Source organism: Manis javanica, chromosome 4 (assembly GCF_040802235.1).
Source record: "Manis javanica isolate MJ-LG chromosome 4, MJ_LKY, whole genome shotgun sequence".
Taxonomy (NCBI): domain Eukaryota; kingdom Metazoa; phylum Chordata; class Mammalia; order Pholidota; family Manidae; genus Manis; species Manis javanica.
The window spans coordinates 11,761,798-11,782,064 of NC_133159.1; the positions used below are offsets into that span (position 1 = coordinate 11,761,798).

Here is a 20,267-nt window from a genome sequence, read left to right on the forward strand (position 1 = left end):
GTACCCTAGCTCTGTACCTGTGGAGCCCTGAGTGAGGTCTTGAGTTATACGGTCACATGGGCGTTGCAGACCTGGATCCCTGGTCTCCCCTTCTCCTCATTCCCCACTTCCTGGCAGGGAGACACAGGTCTTGTATGCCCTCATGGATAAGTAGGGCCCTGTGGCCCAGGTACCTTCACCCCAACCCCAGCCTCAGCCTCCTCCTCGGCTGAGCCAGGGCTGATAAAGCTTGGTTCCCGGGTATGGCTCCTCGGGAAGCCCGAAGAGCCTTGGGCATCCTCCACGGGGACTCTCCTGGCTGGGTGGCTGCATGCTGACCTGCTATATGTGTGGTGGGGGGGACAATCTCTTCTCTAAGTCCATCTAGAGCCTCCCCCAGGCCCAAGAGCACACCTTCCCCAGCAGAGACCAGGCCACATTCATCCAGGGTGAACCCACCACTTTAATGTCTTCAGAGAACCTTCAGGAGATGGGAGGAGGGTGCAGGGTCCGGGAGCAGGGGAACCAGGGAGCAGCTTCCATGAGTGAGGGACAGACAGACACTCCAGAACCACAGAAATCCTTGTGAAGAGAGAGGAGGAGTGGGCCTCAGCCACCAGAAGAGGCTACCCCACCTCTGATGGGGGGGCAGAAGCACAGAGGGAGGGGCAGGGACTGAGCCCCGGTGTCCCCAGGCCCTCCTGCAGCTGTCTGCCTGGACACCTGGCTGCTGGCTCCTCTGGGCAGCTTGCCCTGGTGTCTGCTGACAGTCCTGAAGCTTGCAGATGGCAGAAACCCTGCGGGGGGAGGCACTCACCTGGGCCAGGTAAAGAAGGGAGAAAGGGGATTACAGCTCCCATTGCCAGGGGCAGGTCCACGGAGGCACAGAGTGGTCCATAAGGAAGGCTTGCCTCCATTCCTGCCACGCCCACCCTGTGCCTGCCTCGAGGGGTCAAAGGATGCCCAGCCCAGACCCCACCACCCTATGTCTGTGCTGCCCCCCAGGCAAGGTCACGGTGTGAGCAGGCTCCGGGCCACGCAGCCCCACCTTAGTTATAGAACACCTCATCCTCCTCTTCCAAGAGGGAGCTACCGTCCACCAAGGGGAGGGAGCCCTGCAGGCGGGCCCCACCCTTGGGCCCGGGGTCCCCTGGTGGCCGCCGCCACCAATGGTGCTGTTCAGGGCTGGGGGGCTGGGGGTCGGCAGCTGCGACGGGGGGCTCATCGGGTGAGGGCCAGCCATTGGGGGAGAGGCCAGGGGAGGAGAAGGCCAGAAGACTGTCATCCTGCGAGGGGCCGCTCAGAAGACTGTCCTGAAGGTAGATGGTCTCCAGGTCTGGAAAACCAACAGGCTGGGAGTTAGGAATGGAGTCTGGGACCCTGCTTCCCCCATCTCCTAGCATGTGAGGAAGGGCAAGAGGCAGAAGACCTGCCTGCAAATCCTGCTTTGTCACTGCTGAGCTGTGTGACCTTGGGCAAGTCACTGAACCTCTCTGAGCCCCAGTTTCTCCTGTTGGGCAGTGGTGGCAGTGGCAGAGTATTTAAGAGCAGGCTCTCTGCTCTGAGAATTGGGACAACCAGTGCTCTCCCCAGGCCTCCCTCCATCCCTTCCCTCCTGCTGCTGTCAGAGGCAGGATTCAGGGAGGTAATGGGTATACAGGTTTCACACATGACCCAGGTGCGCAGGAGCCCTTAGTAACCCAGGGCTCTGGAAAGGCGGTTGGCTGTGCTTGGTGTTAGGGTCTGGTCCTGGCTCTGATACCTCTGGCTGTGTAATGTGGGGCAAGTATCTTGTGCCTCAGTTTCCCTTATTTGTAAAATAAAGATAATAACAGGACCTACTAATCCTGAACCTAATATTCACATGAGGATTCAGTGAGATAACATATGTAAAACACTTAACACAGTGTTTACTACATGTTATCTATTATGATTATGATTATGATTATGATTATGATTATGATTATGATTCTCTCCTTTATGGTCATGACACTCCTTGGCCAAGGATCCCCAGCCCCATTTCACAGACGAAGAAACTAAGGCTGAGGGAAGGGGGCTTGTCCAAAGTCACAGTGTATTTGGAGGCAGGGTGGGCATCCAGCCCCAGCACTGCCCCACCATCCCCACCCTGGTATGCCCCCCAGGGGGTACCCTGCAGCTGGATGACGTCCTGAGGGCTGTTCTTGGGGTGCAGCTCCTCGTTGTCCAGTGAGGACCAGGCGCTCAGCGTGGCCTCTGTGATGGCAAACTGCTCGGCAACCCCTGTGGTGGACAGCGAGCCCCAACTTAGAGAGGACCTGCCCATCCAGGCCCGGGATCAGAGTGCCCACCTAATGCCCCGTTCACCCCGTGCTGTTTTTCCCCACCCAGACCATGCCCATGTGGTGACCCCTGGTTCCCTAAGGACCAGAACCCCAGCCAGTTCCCATTCCCACCCGCCCCGCCCACACCCCGGACCTGCGGCAAAGCGGGCCTCGCGCAGCTCATCAGGGAGGCAGCAGTGTTGCCCGTCCTCAGCTGGGGACGGATCCCAGCCTGACCGCTGGGCACTCCAGCCCTTCCACTCGATGAGGTGGGCCACGCGGCCACGTGCCATGGCTGTGGGCTTCGTGATGTGGTCCTTGATGCTCTGCGCCACCCCTGGGGACATTGAGGGCACTTGGGCAACCCAGCTCAGGGCCCCACCCTCATTGCCCCAGACCCCCCGATACCTCAGGCCCATCCAGCGGCCTGTACCCCACTTCAATCCAGTGCTCTCCATTCACCCAATGCCTGTGACCTCACAGCCACAGACACACAATGCCCTGCCCTTGTCCAATCCCTCATGCCCAGCCAATGCCTCGTGCCCTCTCCCCACTCCATGCCCTCCGCAAGCCCTAAGGCCCCACCTCACTTAGATGCTGCCCACTCACATGGGAGGCCCCCTGTCCTCACAGTGTCCTGTGCCCATCAGTGTTCCTGCCCACTTGGTGCTTCTTCCCAAGACCTCCCACACCCTTCCTCCCCTTTCTGACCAGGTTCAGACCCTCCTGCCCAAAGAGATCCACTCAGGTTCAGACCCTTCTGCCCAAAGAGATCCACTCAAGGATCCACTCCAGACCCACCAAGTTTCACCCCTTCACCCATTATCAACAAGTCCTGGGACAGCATCCCTGTGCCAGCTCTGCTGAGGGTGAGACCTGTGTGGGTGCCCATCAGGGGCCAGACTGGGCATGAGATGAGAGACATAAAACTCTGGCAAAATGGGAAAGATAGGGGTGATTACGATGGAGAGAAGTCCCCCAGGCTGGGGAGTGTTGGCAGCCAGGAAACGTTTTTAGAGGGGGTGGTTCACCTGGCCCCTCAAGGGGGGGTGAAGTGGGGGGACAGGCTTTTAGGTGGAGGAACAGCACAGCAAATGCAGCCAGCGAGGCAGCAGAGGGCACTGGCGGGGCTGTGAGGGTTTAACAGGATATAGGGAGCAAAGCTGTGTGCGGGGCTGGCTGGCTGAGCCTGGCCCACAGGCTGCATGGTGGGTGACGGGCAGACGCTGTGGTGGCCTATGGGGACCCCTTTACTGGCCTGTGTGCCCACCCTCAGTGGAGGCAGGTGCTGCTCCTGGCTCACACCTGCGTCCCTAGCTGGAGGGAGCTGCCTCAACCAGCGATGCTGGGAGGGGGATGGGGAGATGCCTCCCCAGAAATTCCGTGGTGCCAATCATGCTCCTGCACTCCCGGTGGGTCAGGCTGAGAAAGGCGAGACTTCTGCAGCCACGTCTTTGCTCAGCTCCTTCCTGCCCTGTCCTGCCCTCCTATAGGTTGCCCCCGAGAATAATCCCTTAATAAATTACTCCAACAGTTCCCATCTCAGGCTCTGCTTCTAGGGAACCTGGTCTGAGATGGCATGACAGGTGGATTTCATTTACCACAGACAGGCGGGGAGACCATGCCAGGCAGACATCCCCTCAGAGCTTCTGGAGACCCCAACAATTCAACCCCCAGAGGCAAGAACCCTAAGTCACTGCTCCCTGGGGAACCCAGCCTAGAGCCTGGCATTTGGGAAATGCTGAACCCCACAGGGCTGCAACCCTTCTGGCTGCAAGTCAGTGTTGCCCCTCCCATAGCTGGCGTCTGGGGGGCGTGCATACTCCAAGGGCAGGAAAGGGCAGCTGAGCCTACCCACAAGGGACGATGTGGCCAGGGCGGCCACGCTGTAGTTGCTGGAGCAGGATCTGGAGTCAGACAGGTAGCCGTGGGTGGTCTGGAAGCACCTCTGTAGGAAAGAGAGGAGGGGTGAGCAGGGCAGGCAGACCCGCCAGATGACATCCTCCCACCACTTCCACCCGCCAGTACTCACCCTCCCCAGGTTCTCTGGGCGGCGGGCAGGGCCAGGAACATCCTGCCAGCTCCCATAGGACTATCCCCACCCCACTGTTCTCATCAGCCCCCCACTTCAGGGCTGGTAGGACAGGGTGCCCAGACTGGGTACAGCAGAGGGAGGAGCATGGTGTCAGCTGTGGCTGGCTAGGCTGGGAGATGGGCAAGTGCACTGACCTGCCAAGGATCCCAACAGAAATCCATCTGTTTGTCCTAAACAAGAGGAGAGAGAGGCTCAGGCAGGGCCAGGCACTCCACGCCTGCAGATGGCATGAGTCCCAGAGCCCCAGTGGTCGTGTGGGTCAGCCTTTTGGGGCTCCTTTATCAACTGCTAGATTCAAGCCACAACCTCTGGAGTAGGGGTGGAAGTTATGCACCAAGATTGGAGGCCCCTAGCAAGATTTTCCTGGTGTATCTGAACTAAGAATTCCATTCCTTTACTCTCCAGACGGCAGTGCAGGCAGCTAAGCAGTCGTGGGCTGGTAAGGGAAGTTGTTATCCGCAAGGCTGAGTTAATGTGGGCAGGAAGAATTTCCGAATGGGACTCTCTTTTCTAAACAAGCCTGGTCCAGTTCTGGATGCCCAACCCAATTCAGACCTCCATTCAGCTGAATATCAAACCTTAGGGGCCCTGATCCCTCAGGAAGTAGCCACATTTGGCAGAGAGGGGAGGAGATTGGAATGATTCCCACTCCCTGTGGGGAGCTTTAGGGGGCAGCCCAGGGCCCAGGGCATAGGCAGGGTGAAGGCGGGAATGAAGCATGACCAGGTACCTTGCCAGTGACATGGGCTGGAGCAACAGTGGGTGGGTGGCCGGAGGGCAAGTCTGGGTTCAGGGGGTCCGTGCCCTGGGGCATGGGGCAGTCCTTGTGGGCGCTTGTGAACAGATCTGGAAATAAGAATGACAGGAGGAACTTAGAAAAGCCCAGTGCTTTCCAGCTTATGAAGCTTCTTCAAGCCAGCCCTGAGACAGGAACACACTCTGATGCATTCAAAAGTATTAGCTGAGCCCCTACTGTGAACTGAGCCCTGTTCTGGGTACTGGGGACATGGAGGCAGACAAGACAGAGATGGTTTCTGCCCCCATGGAGCTGACATTCGAGTGGAGAACACAGACTATTAACCTCACAGAGCCGAGGCCTGAGTATCAAAAGAAGTATCAAAAGAAGCCCACTAGCAAGTAAAGACCCAGAGGATGATGTTCATTCATTCATTCGTGCATCCATGCATTCATGAATCCATTCATTCCTTCACCCGCTGGGCATCCATCTACCGCACATCTACACTATGCGAGCACCTGGGGACAGAGGTGGGGTTAAGGCTCTGTCCCTGCTTTCAGGGACCTCCCAGCCTGTTGGAGGAAACTGTCCCCAGAACCCTCATGCAAACACAAGGCCCAGCAAACAGTAGCACCGCAGAGAGGTCTTCTGTCTACACCCCCTTCCTGGTCTGATGGCACTGAATCCTCACTCTGTGTCCGTGGCTCACTTTATACATGAGGAAACTGAGGCACAGATGGGTAGCCTGAGGCACCCAGCCAGTGGCCACAGTCAGCATTTGAGCCCTGCTGTTCTGACACCGAAGCTCATTCTTTTCCAAAGCACAAAAGGAGTTCTGATGAGATCTGGTGGGATTCAGGGCCTGCAGTGTGAGGGGAATGGAAGGAAGGTGGTCCAGGTGGTGCCCAGCATGCACAGCACTGTGGTGTCTGGAAGGGGGGCTCTGGCCCCTCTGTCCTGTCCTCTCCATTCCTTTACTGGTTTCCTCTGAAGATTGCCTTCATACACCAGTTGTACCCAAAATCCTCATTTGAGGGTCTGCTCCTGAGAAATTGCTCCCAGACAGCCAGGAAGCTCTGGGACCAGGTTGCCTGGTTCAGCTCCCAGCTCTGCCCTTTACTAGCTGTGGGACCTTCAGGAAGTGTCTTTGCCTCTCTGAGCCTCCAGTTCCTCACCTGTAAAATGAGCGATTGAGGGCAACTGTTCTTGTTCTTCAGGAATCGTCTACTAGGATCTAAAATGGAGAACAAGGAGGCCCTGAAGCCCCATTTGGAAAAAAGCTGCTGTTGGGGGTCGGGGGAGCAGATGCCTTCTTCAAGGTGGCTGAACAGGTTCTGCTACCCAGCCATCAACCACCCTTCTGACTCCGACTACCTATTTCCCCCAAGAAGCAAAATAAGAGGCTTCCCAGAGCCCCCCTTGCAGGTCTGCAAAGAAGGAGAGGCCAGCATCTCTCCCAGCCAGCCACCCCCCGTTGGGTGTATGCATACTGGGGAGGGCTGGCGGCAGCGGGGCCTGTGTCAGCCTGCCTCCCACTGCTGGCGAAGCGAGGATTGTAAGTTTTTCAGGGGTCAAGCAGACACTGAGGGAGGGGCCAGGTCTGAGTCTTGCTGGTACCCCCCAAGAGCGCCACTTGCAGGACAACAGGACCTCAGCCCCAAGAGGCTGAAGGGGGGACCACTTCAGAGGAAAAGGGAGTTGGGCGGGGAACAGGAGAGGTCAAACCGAGTCGCATATCCCACAGCAGGGCCCTGCAGCGGGGAGTTTCCCCCCAATGGCTAGTCTCACCCATGCTCACCCGGGGGACCCTGGCCTGCTCCACTCCCCTCCCCACACTCTGCTGTGCTGGTCTCTCACTGCAGCCACGCTGATCACTGTCCGGGCTTTTCCTTAGCACAAGGGCACGCTCCTGCCTTAGGGCCTGTGCACTGGCCATGCCATTCCTCCGCTGGGAATGCTCTGCTCCTGGACAGCCAGAGGTTCACTCCCTCCCTCCATTCAGGCCTCACTCAATTGCTGTAGCCTGGAAGCGGGCCCCTTCTATCCGCTTCCTTCTCTTCAGGGTGTCTGCAACCTTCCAACGCATCTGCTTCCCTGCCTGTCATCCCTCAGGAAAGGGGCTCTAGGGGGGTACCACCTGTTTCATTCACCATGACAGCCCCAGCACCTGCCGCCGGGGCTTGGCATGTACTAGACACTCATGAAGTATTTGTTGTAAGAGTAGAGGAATGAATGCTTGGATGACTGCCACACACAAGCCTCAACTGGGAGCCAGTGTTAGTCAAGACAGACCACGAGAGCTCCAGAATAATAAAAATGACTTCGCCACCAATTCCCAAGTCCCTCATGCCAGCCCCCACTATGTCAGACAAGAAGGGGATCCAGAGAGGGGGGGGACGCCAGCAGAGTAAAGAGCAGACAGTGGTCCTCAGGGGAAGGGGAGTGTTGAATAGGATGCAAGCCAGTTTTTTTTTTTTTTGAGAAGGCTTCTCTCATATTTATTGATCAAATGGTTGTTAACAACAATAAAATTCTGTATAAGGGACTCAATGCACAATTACTAATCAACCCCAAGCCTAATTCTCAACAGTCTCCAATCTTCTGAAGCACAACAAACAAGTTCTTACATGGTGAACAAGGTCTTACATGGTGAATAAGTTCTTACACGGTGAACAGTGCAAGGGCAGTCATCACAGAAACTTTCGGTTTTGATCACACATCATGAACTATAAACAATCAAGTCAGATATGATTATTCCTATGATTTTTATACTTGATTTATATGTGAATCCCACATTTCTCCCTTATTTATTTATTTTTTTAATAAAATGCTGAAGTGGTAGGTAGATGCAAGATAAAGGTAGAAAGCATAGTTTAGTGCTGTAAGAGGGCAAATGTAGATGATCAGGTCTGTGCCTGTAGACTAAGTATTAATCCGAACTAGACAAGGGCAACAAAACATCCACGGATACAGAAGATTTCTCTCAAAATGGGGGGGGGGTTCCTAAGCCTCACCTCTGTTGATCCCCAATTTCTCACCTGCTGGCCCCCCTGCGACTGTGCCTGTCTTAGGTTGTTCCTCCCTTGAGGAATCTTACCTGTTTCTGGCTATCCAGCCGTCTTCCGGGGCCATACAGGGAAATGTAAAGTTGGTATGTGAGAGAGAAGCAATATTCTTTGAAAAGGTTAGCTTTTTACTTCTTTGCAGATTTATGTCCTGTGGTGCAAGCCAGTTTTTATCCAAACTAGACTGGGCTTAGCATCTGGTAGACTAGAGAGTTCCGGGACAAGCCTGCCCAAAGGCTGTCTGGGGCGGGCAGCTAAGGGAGATCTGAGGGGCGGGGCAAAGCTGAGGTTGGTGAAAAGGAAGAGCAACCCAGAATGAGCGCCCTCAGCCCCTGAGCTCAGGAGCTCCGTGAGCCAGGAGCTAAGAGTAGCTCGGGAAATACGGGATTGTGTGGGCTGAGCCCGGAGCACGCGTGCTACAGCGCTCAACATACCCTGCTCCTGCCCCTAAGTCCCAGCTGTGTGATTCTGAGCTAGTCCTGCCCCTCTCTGGGCTTCAGAGTTTCCGTATGTTCTAGACCCTTCAAAGGCAGTGTTCATACCAGGGGCACACCCTTTAGTGGGTCAAGCAAGCAATTTACTAGGTCAGATTTTAAAAAATAGATTTGAAGAGAACAGAACATTTCAGAATCAGGTTATGGATTGTTTCATAGGCACATATGTGTGCACGCACTTTTGGTAAAAATTTCCATGCGTGTGGACTGGGTCATGATGCAAAACATACTTATTCCTCTGCGTTCCAGTCAAAAAAGTTTGAAATTTGCCATCCTTAAGTTTCAGTATGTGTAAGTCGGAGGCCATCAAGGTACAGGCAGGGTGACGCTGGCTGTAGGCTGTCCTGGGGACTTTGAGAGGTGCTGGATATTTCTAGGACCCCTGGCCATCCCTGAAGCTGTTTTAAAACTGCAGCCACAGACCAGGAAGTAAGGGTTGCTGAACACAGGGGAAGCTGGTAGATGTCAAAGGCCTGAAGGAGCCATGGAGTGAATGAGGTCGTGGAGATGGTGGACTCAGAGGCCTCCTGGCTCCCAGTCCCCTCCCCAGCTTTCCTGCCCTCCACCTCCATACTGGTGCATCTCTGCCAAAGCTGCATTCTCCCCCTAAGGACTTTGGACCTGTGATGTCACAGACTGGTTGCCATGGAGATGTCAGGTAATGAACCAGCCCAGGGTGAAATCACAGGCTGCTCTTCTCCCAGCTGGGACCGGTGGCCATGTCACCACCAGCAACTGGAAAAACACAGCAGTTCATGTGGGGAGGTGGCTGGGGGCCAGCCTGAGGTGACCCCTAGCCACCGCTCCCCTGGGCACCTATTTCTCCCAAGGGAATAGTGGGGCCACTTCCTTCCTTTCCCAGTTCACACTCTACTCCCTTCACTTCAAGTCAGACTGCCCCCTCCTGTACCCTCCCTGGCCACAGAAGCAACAGGGCTCTGGTTGCCATAGCAATCTGGAGGGGGCCATTGTGATCCTGGGAGGAGAAGGGTGTCATCGGATGTCTGTTCCACCCCCCCTCCAGCCAGTTTCTCTTCTGCTTACCGAGGATGCTTCCTGCCTTCCCATGCCAGCTCCTCAATCTGCTTTAGACTCCAACCACCATGACAGTTCCTTCTGATGTCTAACCTAAACCCCTCTTGCTGTAAAGCTCCCACACTCGTTTTCCCTGCTTGCTCCTTGAGTAAGCCTGAAGCATAATTCCTTAGATTGCTCTCACCTGCTTCCGAGTCATCTAGCGCTTTTAGCTCTTCTTTGGTGCTCCATGTCCCAGCCCCTTAATTATCCTGGTTGCCACCTCCCCTCAGTGGCTCCCAGGGCCCCACACCCCAGGAGGACAGGGAGGACCCACGGTTAAGCCTGTTGTTTCCCAGCAGCCCAGAGAGGGTAAATCTCTTGAAAACACACAATGCCTGAGAGGCAGCCTGGATCCAAAGCCCCTCACGATGTCCCTCCCAAGTCAGCCACAGGCTCCCCCGCCAGAAGCTTCTCAGGACCCCTGGGGCTGAGCATAACCCAGTCCCTCCAGCCAGCCACCCCTGGGTGAGTGCTGCCCAGCTGTGATGTGCCAGGCTCTGTCCTTGCCTCAGTGGGCGAGGTATTCCTTTCACAGTCTTTGTGAAAGGGTTTAAGTCCCAGCTTTTCACCACCAGCTCCGGGGCTACGTGCAAGTGACACAGCCCCTGTGAGGCATGGGGTTCTCATCTGTGAAATGAAAACCCCAGCCTTGGTCTGGAAAGGATCGCCGTGAGGACGAGGCACCTGCCCCAGCAAGCACGACAAAACAGTGGCTGCTCGGTTCCTCTCCCCTTCCAGCCCCCAGGTCCTCTTTCTGGATGGCAGGACAGACCCCTGTCACCACTCCCCTAGTCCTGTCCCCAGGGTTGGAGCAGAGGGAGGCCACTGAGGTTGAGCCCTCGGTTCTCTGCCTGGTGAGTTACTGCCACAGCAGAGGCCTGGCCTCAAGTGGACAAAGGATATCTGTTTCCAGGCCACCAGGGCCACAAAAGTACCTTCATCAGTGAGATGGTGCAGCTCAGAGCTGCCCAGAGGGGTCACTTTCCATCCCAAACGAAGGACGGAGGAGACATGGGCTCTTCTCCAGGATCTTCAATATGCCCCAGCTCCTTTCTACTTCCTCTGCCATCCTGTGGCCCAACCTCATTGAACATCTGCTCTAGTCTCACCTCCTCCAGGCAGCCTGACTAGAGTGACCTTAGCTTTGTTAGGCTACTCCCTTATCAGCAGCCTTAATGGACAGTCTGGTCTGCAGTGATTTGCTGCCACTGTTTACTGAACACCTGCTATGAGAACTCTGCTGCCACTGTTATTGAACACCTACTATGTGTCAGGTACTGTCCCAGGCCTTATCTTCCATTTCCTCCCACTTAACCCTCACAACAACCCTGCAAAGTAGGTACAATTATGTCCATTTTGCAGATGGGGAAACTGAGGCTTAGAGAGATTAAGTCACATCTGAGAAGTCCCCAGCTAATAAGTGACAGAAACAGGGCTCAAATTCAGGCCAGCCTGCAACTCTAAAGTTTATGCTCCAACCATTAACCAATGCTGATCTCTTGAGAGGCTCTTCAGGCCATTTTTCCAAGTGGGAGTGTGTGTGTGTGTGTGTGTGTGTGTGTGTGTGTGTGTGTGTGTGTGTGTGTGTGTGTGTTCTGCCTTCTCCATTAGACTATTCTAAGGACAACATTATGCCTCCCTCTTCAGACTGAGTTCATAAAGGACAACCATCTACTCCTGCCTCAGTCTCCCCCACTGTTCACTGACTCCTCTAGGATCAAGGCAAGACAAGACTGGGGAGCTGGGCGGGGGTCACAGTCAGTGGGCCCTGGGTATTTTGTGTGGCTCTGGTTGGCCCCTCATAGCTTGTCCCTTCTCCCAGGCATGCACAGATGGCTGACCGCCCAGAAGAAAGTCCTCAGTCTCCAGTTTCTGCTCCCACCAATGCACTGAGACCCCCACGGTGGGGCCAGGAGGCTGACAGCTGTTTTGAGGAGAAGGCCGGGGTAGGAGAGGACTGGGAGAGGGGCCAGTGCCAGGGTGACCACCGAGAGACCCTGGGGCTGGGGAGAAGTGAGGGCTGATATTAAGTCCCCACTGCTCCATAAAGACCGTCCCCAGTGGTGAAGTGCACAGGAGCTACTCGAGAGGATGGCTTTTCTAAATCACTGGTCATGTGCTCAGTACCTCTCTCCATGTGACGGGCATGAGAAAGCAAAGCGCAGGGGTCCCGTGCTCAGGTTCTGGGATCACACAGACGTAGATTCAAATCCTGCCTCTCCGTGTTCTGGCTATGTGACCTCAGATGAGACTCTTCCTGTCTCTGAGCCCCATGTCCCCTCTTCCAAGGTTGAATGAGGACTGACTAGGTCAAGAGAGTAAAGGCTCAGCCTGGCTCAGGATAAGCACCCAACAAATGGTCGTAAAATGCTGTTTGTTTTGGTAGTATAATGCCAACAAACAAATAGATAAAGAACACAAAATAGCTTCTGGAAACATTTGTTGCTTCAATCTGGTCCCAGTCACTGTCCCCATGTCCTTAGCACCCCAAGAATGCATGCCATTCACTTCTTTTCCCATGAGGCACAATGGGATTGGAAGCCTCTGTAGCTTCCCCTTTCCCAGACAAGAGGGTCTCAATTAGCTGTCTGCACGGAAAAGCAAAAATTAAAATTAAAAATGACAGTAGGAGCTAACACTTAAGTGCTCACCACATGCCAGGTACCGGTCTGAGTGCTTTATGTGAATTAAGTCATTTCACCCTCTCCCAGCAGCCCTAGGACACCAATACCGCGACGATGCCCATATTAGAGCTGAGAACACTGAGATACATGTACAAGGTTAAGTAGCTGGCTGAGGTCTCGGAGCTCGTGAATGGTGGAGCAGGGATGCGAGCCCAGGCTGCCTGCCGCTAGAGTGTGCACACCTAACCTCTCAACCTCTCAGGCCCGGCACAGAAAGCTGACAGCTGCCCCATGCTGGGATGGGGTGACTCTGCCAGGTGTGACCTGTACCTGGGATTTGGGGTTTAGCTGGGGCGGCTCCAGCTGGGTGCAGGCTCTGGGGTCCATATGGGCATCAGCATGAGGCTTGTAATCTCCGGCCTGGCTTCAGGCTGCGTACCTGGCCCAGAGCAGCACCCGGCGCAAGGGGGCCGTTATCAGCAATTGGTGCAGGTGTGGAGATGAGGCGTGGGGCTCAGAGGCTCATGGAAGCCCGCAGCTGTAAAGGAGTGGGACAGCTACCAGCCTGGGGGCTGAGGGCCGGCTGCCGTGTGCGCAGAGGCTAAGGGCCCAGGTCTGGAGCCAGCGCAACTGTGCTGAAGTCCTGCCTCTGAAGACTTGCCCTGGGCAAGTCACTCAACTCCTGTCTGCTCAGTTTCCCCCTCTGTAAAACCGGGACCCTGGTATATACCTCAAATTAGCTGGTTGTGCCTGTAATGTCCCAGCCAGTACCTGGTAAGTGGTAAGCACTCTCAGAATATCAGTGACTGGAGGAGTAGGTGTTCAGTCACCCAGAGTTCCTGGGATGATGGTTGTCCTCTGCTCAAGCGGCCCCATACCTTCTTCACCTTTCTCCAACTTGTCTGTGTGCGTGTTGAGACTGTCAGTGGTCCTACCTGACCCGCTCAGGAGGGGGACAAAGTTAGAATCCACAGTGAGATCTGGAGGTGGCACTCGGAGCCCATGCCACAGCAGGAAGGATGGAGGAAGCTTGTCTCGAGTGGTGTGACCTCCAACAGGTGCGGCAGAGGCTGCCAGCACCAGGTAGGGGCTCCGAAGACATGGGCCCCAGCCCCAGCCCAGCCCCGATGCCACCTCACAGCCTGCCCTTGGCCAGCCCTTCTTTTCCTTCCGGCTTCTGTACTGTGTCCGGCTGCTCTGAAGCTCACAGGCAAGGCCACCTGAGGCTGGGCCCCCAGTGCTTGGCACAGGATGGCCAAGCGATGGGGAAGGGACACAGTCACCAAAGAAACAGCAGATCCCAGAGCACCAGCGTCCGAAGCCTGTCCAGAGTCTAGGGGTTTCTGGAGACACTCTGAGCGCCTGTCAATCCTAAGGAACCTGAAACACTCCTCACTCTCAAAACCACTTTCCCCTCTGCAGACTCAGGCCTCACGAGAGCAGATGCTGTGCTGGGTGCCCAGCATGTATGCGGTGCCTGGCACACAGGAGGCGTCATGCTAACATCCGCTGGATGACTGACCCTCACACGGCCTACCCCCACCCATGACCCCAGCCCTCGCGCCCTCCTGAGGCACTTCCCTGAATGTCCCGCATGGACTGGTCAGCAGAGGATGCAGGGTCAGCAGAGGATGTGCTTCTTCCTCAACATCCCCCAGGACAAGGCGCCCTCCTGGGCCTGCCCAGCTCCTCCCTAAGGCCGGTTCCTCCTTCTGCGCCTGAGTAAGCTACTGGGGGTGATGGGGAGGGTGGCAGCCCCCAAGGCCTCGTGGTTGGGGTCAGTGGGCTTGACTGGAGCCTGCAGAGCTGGGGCCAAGGCGTCAGTCACCTCTGCACAGGCCCCCCGAGGGTGGCCTCTACACTGTGGGGTGAAGAGAGCAGGTGGGAGAATGGCGCCGTGAACCTCTTTGAGAATGTTGCTCGGCAGCCTGTTGGAAAGCTGGTGGCGGGCAGGGTTCAAAGACCGACCTGCCCAAGCCCCCTGCTCTGGGCAGACTCCTGCCATACCCCCAGGGCAGCTCGCTCCAGCTCCGGGGGTTCCACCACCTGGATAGAAGCGGGGCTTGGGTACAGGGGGGAGAGGGAAGGGTGCCCGGTTAGGGCGGCTTTTAAAGCGCTGAGACAGACAGAAAGGCCGGGGGTTATTGGGAACATCAGCTGTCCCTTCCTGTCCCCTAACCAAGGATGGGGGTGGGGATGAGGAGTTAGGGATAAAGGTGGGGGAAGGGGTACCTTCTTTGTAATCTGTTCCTCTCTGTTAACCCTTGGCTGCCGGTGGGGTTCAGGGACTCCGAACATGGGCATGCGGTAAGGGGACAGGGTGGGGCCACTGAGCTGGTAAGGCCCGTGACTTGGGTCATGTGGGAGGGGGAGTCTGCTTGCTCTCCTGGGGCCCCCACAGCCCCTCCGGAGACGCCAGGTGAACCACAGCCTCCCTGCCCTCCAGAACACCTGGCAGGGGGTGTGTGGCTGCTGGGAAGGAAGGACCCTGCTTCATGCCACCTGCCGGGTGTGGTTCCACGAGGGCGGGGATGCGGTGACCTCCCCACACTCTCCGCTGTGCCGTCCCCTCCACCCCGCCAACGCTCCCTGTCCTCCCCGAGGCACCGTGTCGCGTGGGGCTCGGCGCGGGTGGGGTGCGGCTGCTCCGGGAAGGGCGGGTCTCCCCCACCCAGGTTCCTCGGAGCGGCTGAGCGGACGTGTGCGCGTCCTGCGCGGGGACCCGGGGCGCGGCCCCCCCTCCAGCCCGGCGCGTGGTCTCCTTACCTCGCGACACGCAGGAGCCCATCGCGGGGCCGCGGGGCCGCAGCGCTGCGCCTCGGGTGCGTCGGGCAGCCGGGCGCTCATGTCTCCGCGGGCCTGGGCTCGCGCGCGGCGCCGGCGCAGCTGGAGGGCGGGTGGCCGGGCGGCGCGGAGGGGGCCGGGGCTCCGCTCGCCGCGGCTGCGGCTCCGCCGGGTCGTGCCCGCCGCCGCCTCCCGCGCCGCGCGCGCTCTGCGGGCCGCGGGCAGCACCGCCGGCGGGGGCCCCGGGGACCGCCCGCCCAGGGCCCGGAGCGCCCAGCCGCGCGGAGGGGCCCCGCCCCTGCCCCCGCCCGGCTCACCTGTTGCCGCAGCCCGGGCTGGCGGGTGCGGGGGTCGGAGGAGGCTGGCGGGGTGCGGGAAGAGTGGCTGGCCACGCAGGGCGCGAGGAGCCGAACCTCTGGCCCTCCTGTCGCGCCACCTGGTGACAGGGCCTGAAGGTCAGGGAAGGGGGTGGTGGGGGCGGAGAGATTCTGGCATTTGGGGCACAAAGTACACAACATTAATTTAATAACCAGACGCCTGGCTGAACACGATAACAATACTTCCCTTACACCTGTTTTGCAGGGGAAGAAAATGAGGCCCCAGAAGTCAGGTGCCTTGCGGAGGTCACTTAGCTGTGAGGGACTGAGACTTTTGACTGTCAGCTCCTCATTCTGGGGACACTGGCGTAGGGTGGAGGGTCAGTGATGGGAATAGCATACTAGTGGCTCACTGCTGGACAGGGTCAAGCATCACGTTGCATGGCCTCTGCAGGCCCTAAGTGGGGCAAGACTGCCTCTCATGCTAATATAGGGCAATGAGAACTGAGGCCCAGGGTCTCAGCCAGGAAATCCTGTCTAATGGAGCAACAGTGGGCCACTCTAATCATGGGCCCACCTGCAAACTCACTCTCACACACGTACACACTGGCACATGCTAACACACAGCCACACACTTGTACACACCAGCACACACTCACTAACAGCCACACACACTCCTATTTACATACAATCACCACGCCCACAGCTCCTTAGCAAACCTCCCCAAGCACATAGCCCTTCTATGTCTGAGTCACTTGCACATATTTTGTCTCTCCATCCTTACATATACCTGTAAACCTTTTATAGGTGAGGAACTCAGGTTCACTGGTTCCCTTCAAAAACCTGGGGATGGCCCAGCAGGGTTTGGGAGGATGAATAGGCAGGAGCATAGGGTGGAGCTGGAGGCCTCTAGCAGGGCAGGGTCCGGCCTGGTGGGACTTCCAGAGGCTGGGGTAGGGGTGGGGTGGGTGCTGCCCTTTTTCTCTTCCTCCAGGCCTGGTGCCCTCTCTCGAACAAAGTCTGGTGGAGAGTGGCCCTAGCTGCTGGTGTCAGCAGACCTGCTGTGAATTGGGGCTCAGCTCACACAGAATGGTGTGACCTTGGACAAGTTGCTTCACCTCCTGAGCCTCAGTTTTTCATCTGTTAATTGAGAGTAAAAATCTCATCTTGCAGAATCGCTGTCAGGATTCATGAGATAATATATGCAAATACCTGGCACATAGTAGGTACTTAACTTAGGGTTAAAAATAAATAATAGTAATGGTGAACATAGCTTTCCTGCACCTATGGGAAGCCCGGAGAAGCTCCATTCAGTGGATGTGTATGAAGCACCTACTATGTGCCAGTGTGAACAAGACAGACATGCCAGTCCTAAAGTCAGTGCTGTGTTCATCACAAGTGCTCAGAGACCCCATGTTCTGCCCCCATGAGACCAGCCCCACCCTCCAGATCTGTCCTGATCACCAGGGATGCTCCAGTTCCTTGCACAGTGCCAGGTGTGTGCCTGCTCTTGTGTGAGAAAGACAGGTCTGCCTGTGGCCAGGCTCCAGGGTCCTGTCCTGTGTAGCCCGGGGATGGCAAGGCTGAAGTGTCCCTTCCCTTCTGCCTGGCGCAGAGTGACTGGATCTGGCTTGGAGGGAGAGCTCTGACTCACCCTGACGCAGGGCGCTTGGTCACAGCTGCTGTTGCTCCCAGCTGGCAGCCTGGCTGCTCTGTGGGTAGAGGGGATGGTGGGGGGGAGGTGCCTGCAGAGAGGATAGGGCAGCTCACAGCAGAGAGGGTGCCTGGGAACCCCACTGTGCCCCCTTCAGCCTAGGACAGGGACAGGTGGGTGAGGCTGGGCAGTGGCCCCACCCAACTCAGAGATATGGCTGTGGTGGGGTGAGGTGGTTTTGTCTGCCCCAGCCTCTGGCATTCATGTCCGTCAGCTCCACACTGACTCAGTCCTCTCCTTGTACATGCTGGTGCTCAGGGAGGAGCAGGGATTTGCCCAAGGTCACCCAGCAAATCGATGGCAGAGTGGGGACTAGAAGCCAGGTCTCCTGTCAGTCCAGCCCTGGCACTAACCTGAGACTGGGCCATGCCAGGGTGGGCAGCTCCCACTTGCAAACCCATATTCACCTTCCCAGTCCTTGGAATTCTGCTGAAGCTGATGATTCCCAGATTCCCAGACAGCTCCAAGAGGTGTGATTGTCCTTCCCCAGGGGCAGGCTGTCCTTTCGCAGCTCAGCGCACAGTCCATCTGCCCCTTGACCTTCCACTGCCCTCCACTACTGCCCCACCCACCCATGGGGGAGAAGGGGAGGGGATCCCTGGTGGGGGAGGGGACAGGGGAGAGAATCCTGGGTCATCCCCTTCACATCCCGAATCCCCTGCTCCCATCATGATTTGGGGGATCCAGCCAGAGCCACCACTTCTGTGGCCTGCCCCCACTTGTTCTTATTCAACAACGGACATTCACTAACCCTGAGGGCCTGGCCCTGGGCTGGGCACCAGAGCGTGGAGAGGAGATGCTGCAGGGTTTGTTCAGAGAAAGATTAATCAGCAGGAGCTGATACAGTGTTGAATCAGACTCAGCCCCTCCCAGGCAGTCCTGGGGGACAGCGGTCACAGAAGCAGGGAGCCATGCGCATGAACGGCATGGATCAGGATGGACGATGGTGCAGCCTCAGGCCAGCCAAGTGTTGTTAGAGAAGAACCGCTTCTGCCAAGGGTCGTGGGGAAGGCTTTGAGGCCACGGTGACCCTGCAATGGGATGTTGAAGGCTAAGTGGGATGTTGGCATTTAGAGATGGAGGAGGGCTCTGTGTGCACAAAGATATGGAGGCAGGATGCTGGGGGCCATCAGGAGCTTGGCATAATGACATCCGGGGTCTTGGGGGAGAGGACAAGACTCCTGACTGGTGTTGGCTATCTGCAGGCCTCAAACATCTCTTCAATATTGGTTTTCTTGGGAAAGGCAGAGTTGAATAAGCAGAAAGAGAGCAGAATGGGAAACCAGGCAGATGTAGGTTTGATTCCTATACCCAGAACAATATGTAGTAGGTGCTCAACAAGCATTTGTTGACTGAAAGAGAGACTTGTCCAAGGTCACACATCTAGAAAGTTCTATAGCTCAGGACTGACTGATTCAACCTTTCAGTCATCCAGCAAACGCTTACTGAGTACCTACTCTGTGCTCAGCACTGTTGTGGTGTTGAGATCACAGCATGAATGAGACTGATGATGTTTCTCTTCACTGGGCGAGGGAGAACCATTCTGGTGGGGCAGGTAGGCATTAATCCAAAGGGCACAGGCAATGGTTCGGAGGTGAAAGGAAGGGACCAAATTCCAGGAGGAAGAGAGGGCCACCTTGGCTGAAGGACAGCAAGGAGGGGGAGAGGTGGCAGGAGCCAGCTCCTGCAGGGCTGCAGCCTGCGATCTGGCCTTTATCCAAAGAGCAATGGGAAGAGCCCCATCCTCTCTTTCCTCATCTGCAAACGGAACTTCCTTCCGGTCATTCTCAGGTCGGGTGGAGGCCACAATGTGGCCCCAGTACAGTTCTCTGTTTCTCTGGAGGCGCAGCCCTGCCTGGGGATTGTGAGTACCTTGGGGCCTTCTTGAGAAGCCCAAGAAAGAAGGCCACTGGCCCCCTCAGAATGTGCCCACTCTCAGCTCTGGGCTCAGGACTGAGTGCTTTTAGCTGGAGTGGGGAGAGAGAGAAGAAGTAAGCTCACAGTCTGATTGGGGGGAAGGAGTCCTCAGGGAGCTCCAAGCCTGGGGGAGGAGACAACAGACACTCTGCTGGACACTGGGGACAGTGGGGCAAGACCATCTCCTGCCCTAGGGAAGCTTGAGGAAACAGGAGCACTGAATTCATCTCTACCATGCTTGGCCCAGGCCTGGCCCAGAGTGGCTGTTCATGACAGGGTCCCTTTCTCGGATTCAGAGGCTGGTACTCCAACTCCTGGATCTCAGGATCTCTGCAGGTAGGGAGGAAGGGAGGAGGCCCTAGGACCAAGGCCCACATGGAGTAAGGCTCCCCTGAGATGCTCTACCTGAGCTGTGGCGGGCATGCAGCATATGGCCACCAGAGGGCAGCAGGAGACAGCATCATTCTTCAGTATCATTTTCCTTCCTCCCTTGGCCAATTGACCCAGAAAGTACCATGCTGGCAATTCAGCCGCAGCCTTAGCAAAGGTGTCAGCTCCTTGTTAAGCCTGCACTACCAGGCTGTATCCACCCAGATGTGCACAAAGTCTCCAGGTGGGCTAGAAACACTCCTGAGCTCAGACATTACCTGGTCCTAACCCCCACTATACAGATGTGGAGACTGAGACCCAAGAAAGGCACCATGCCAGCTGGGAGCAGAGCCAGTGCTGGAACCCCGCAGTCAGCTGGACTTCCTGCTCCATCAAGAGGGTTCAGGTCCTATGTGCTACCTTTGGAGGCCTAGGGGTCCAGGAGTCCAGGGATGGGGACCTTTCTGTGCAGCTTGAGAAAGAAGGTCACAGGCTGATCTCAGAATGTGCCCACTCTCAGCTGCAGGCTCAAGACTGGGTGCTTCTGGAGTAGAGTGACAGGCAGCTAGCTGAGCTAGACAGGGCACAGGGAGATAGAAGGGCAAGTCCCCAGTCTGGTGGAGGGAACACAGCCACTGTGATGGACACTGGGGAGGCTGGGGAGAGACCAGCCTCTGCCCTGGGGGAGCCTCCAGACTGGGGAATGAATTGGTATTAGGGTGTCCCCAGCAATAGGACAGACATCCTCCAGCTCCTGGAGGGACAGGTTTTCTCGTAGTCACCATAGTCACCA

General features: G+C 56.7%; 1 protein-coding gene across 5 annotated transcripts; it reads right to left on the bottom strand.

The window, feature by feature from the left end:
- Positions 1-424: 424 nt before the first annotated feature.
- FAM131C (family with sequence similarity 131 member C) lies at positions 425-15,518 on the bottom strand. Of its 5 annotated transcripts, none has more exons than XM_036999564.2 (8): positions 15,140-15,518; positions 5,108-5,223; positions 4,512-4,547; positions 4,137-4,230; positions 2,437-2,619; positions 2,131-2,241; positions 1,028-1,315; positions 425-561 (listed from the first exon to the last, which is right to left on the bottom strand). In XM_036999564.2, the coding sequence occupies exons 1-7, from the start codon at positions 15,159-15,161 to the stop codon at positions 1,029-1,031; spliced, it is 849 nt and encodes a 282-aa protein (XP_036855459.1). In that variant the 5' UTR covers positions 15,162-15,518; the 3' UTR covers positions 425-561; position 1,028. The 5 variants fall into 5 exon arrangements, with proteins under 5 accessions (XP_036855459.1, XP_036855458.1, XP_036855460.1 ...); XM_036999563.2 differs by having other exon boundaries at positions 425-796; positions 15,140-15,517; XM_036999565.2 differs by adding an exon at positions 6,289-6,347 and having other exon boundaries at positions 425-1,315; positions 15,140-15,517.
- Positions 15,519-20,267: the final 4,749 nt, after the last annotated feature.

What these genes read in the sequence shown, in the direction of transcription:
- FAM131C (XM_036999564.2), bottom strand. Translation starts at nt 15,161, where the DNA reads ATGGGCTCCTGCGTGTCGCGAG. An exon ending in GGGCTCCTGCGTGTCGCGAG is followed by an intron (nt 5,224 to 15,139) that starts GTAAGGAGACCA and finishes TCTTATTTCCAG; the next exon opens with ATCTGTTCACAAGCGCCCAC. An exon ending in GGCCACATCGTCCCTTGTGG is followed by an intron (nt 2,620 to 4,136) that starts GTAGGCTCAGCT and finishes CAATGTCCCCAG; the next exon opens with GGGTGGCGCAGAGCATCAAG.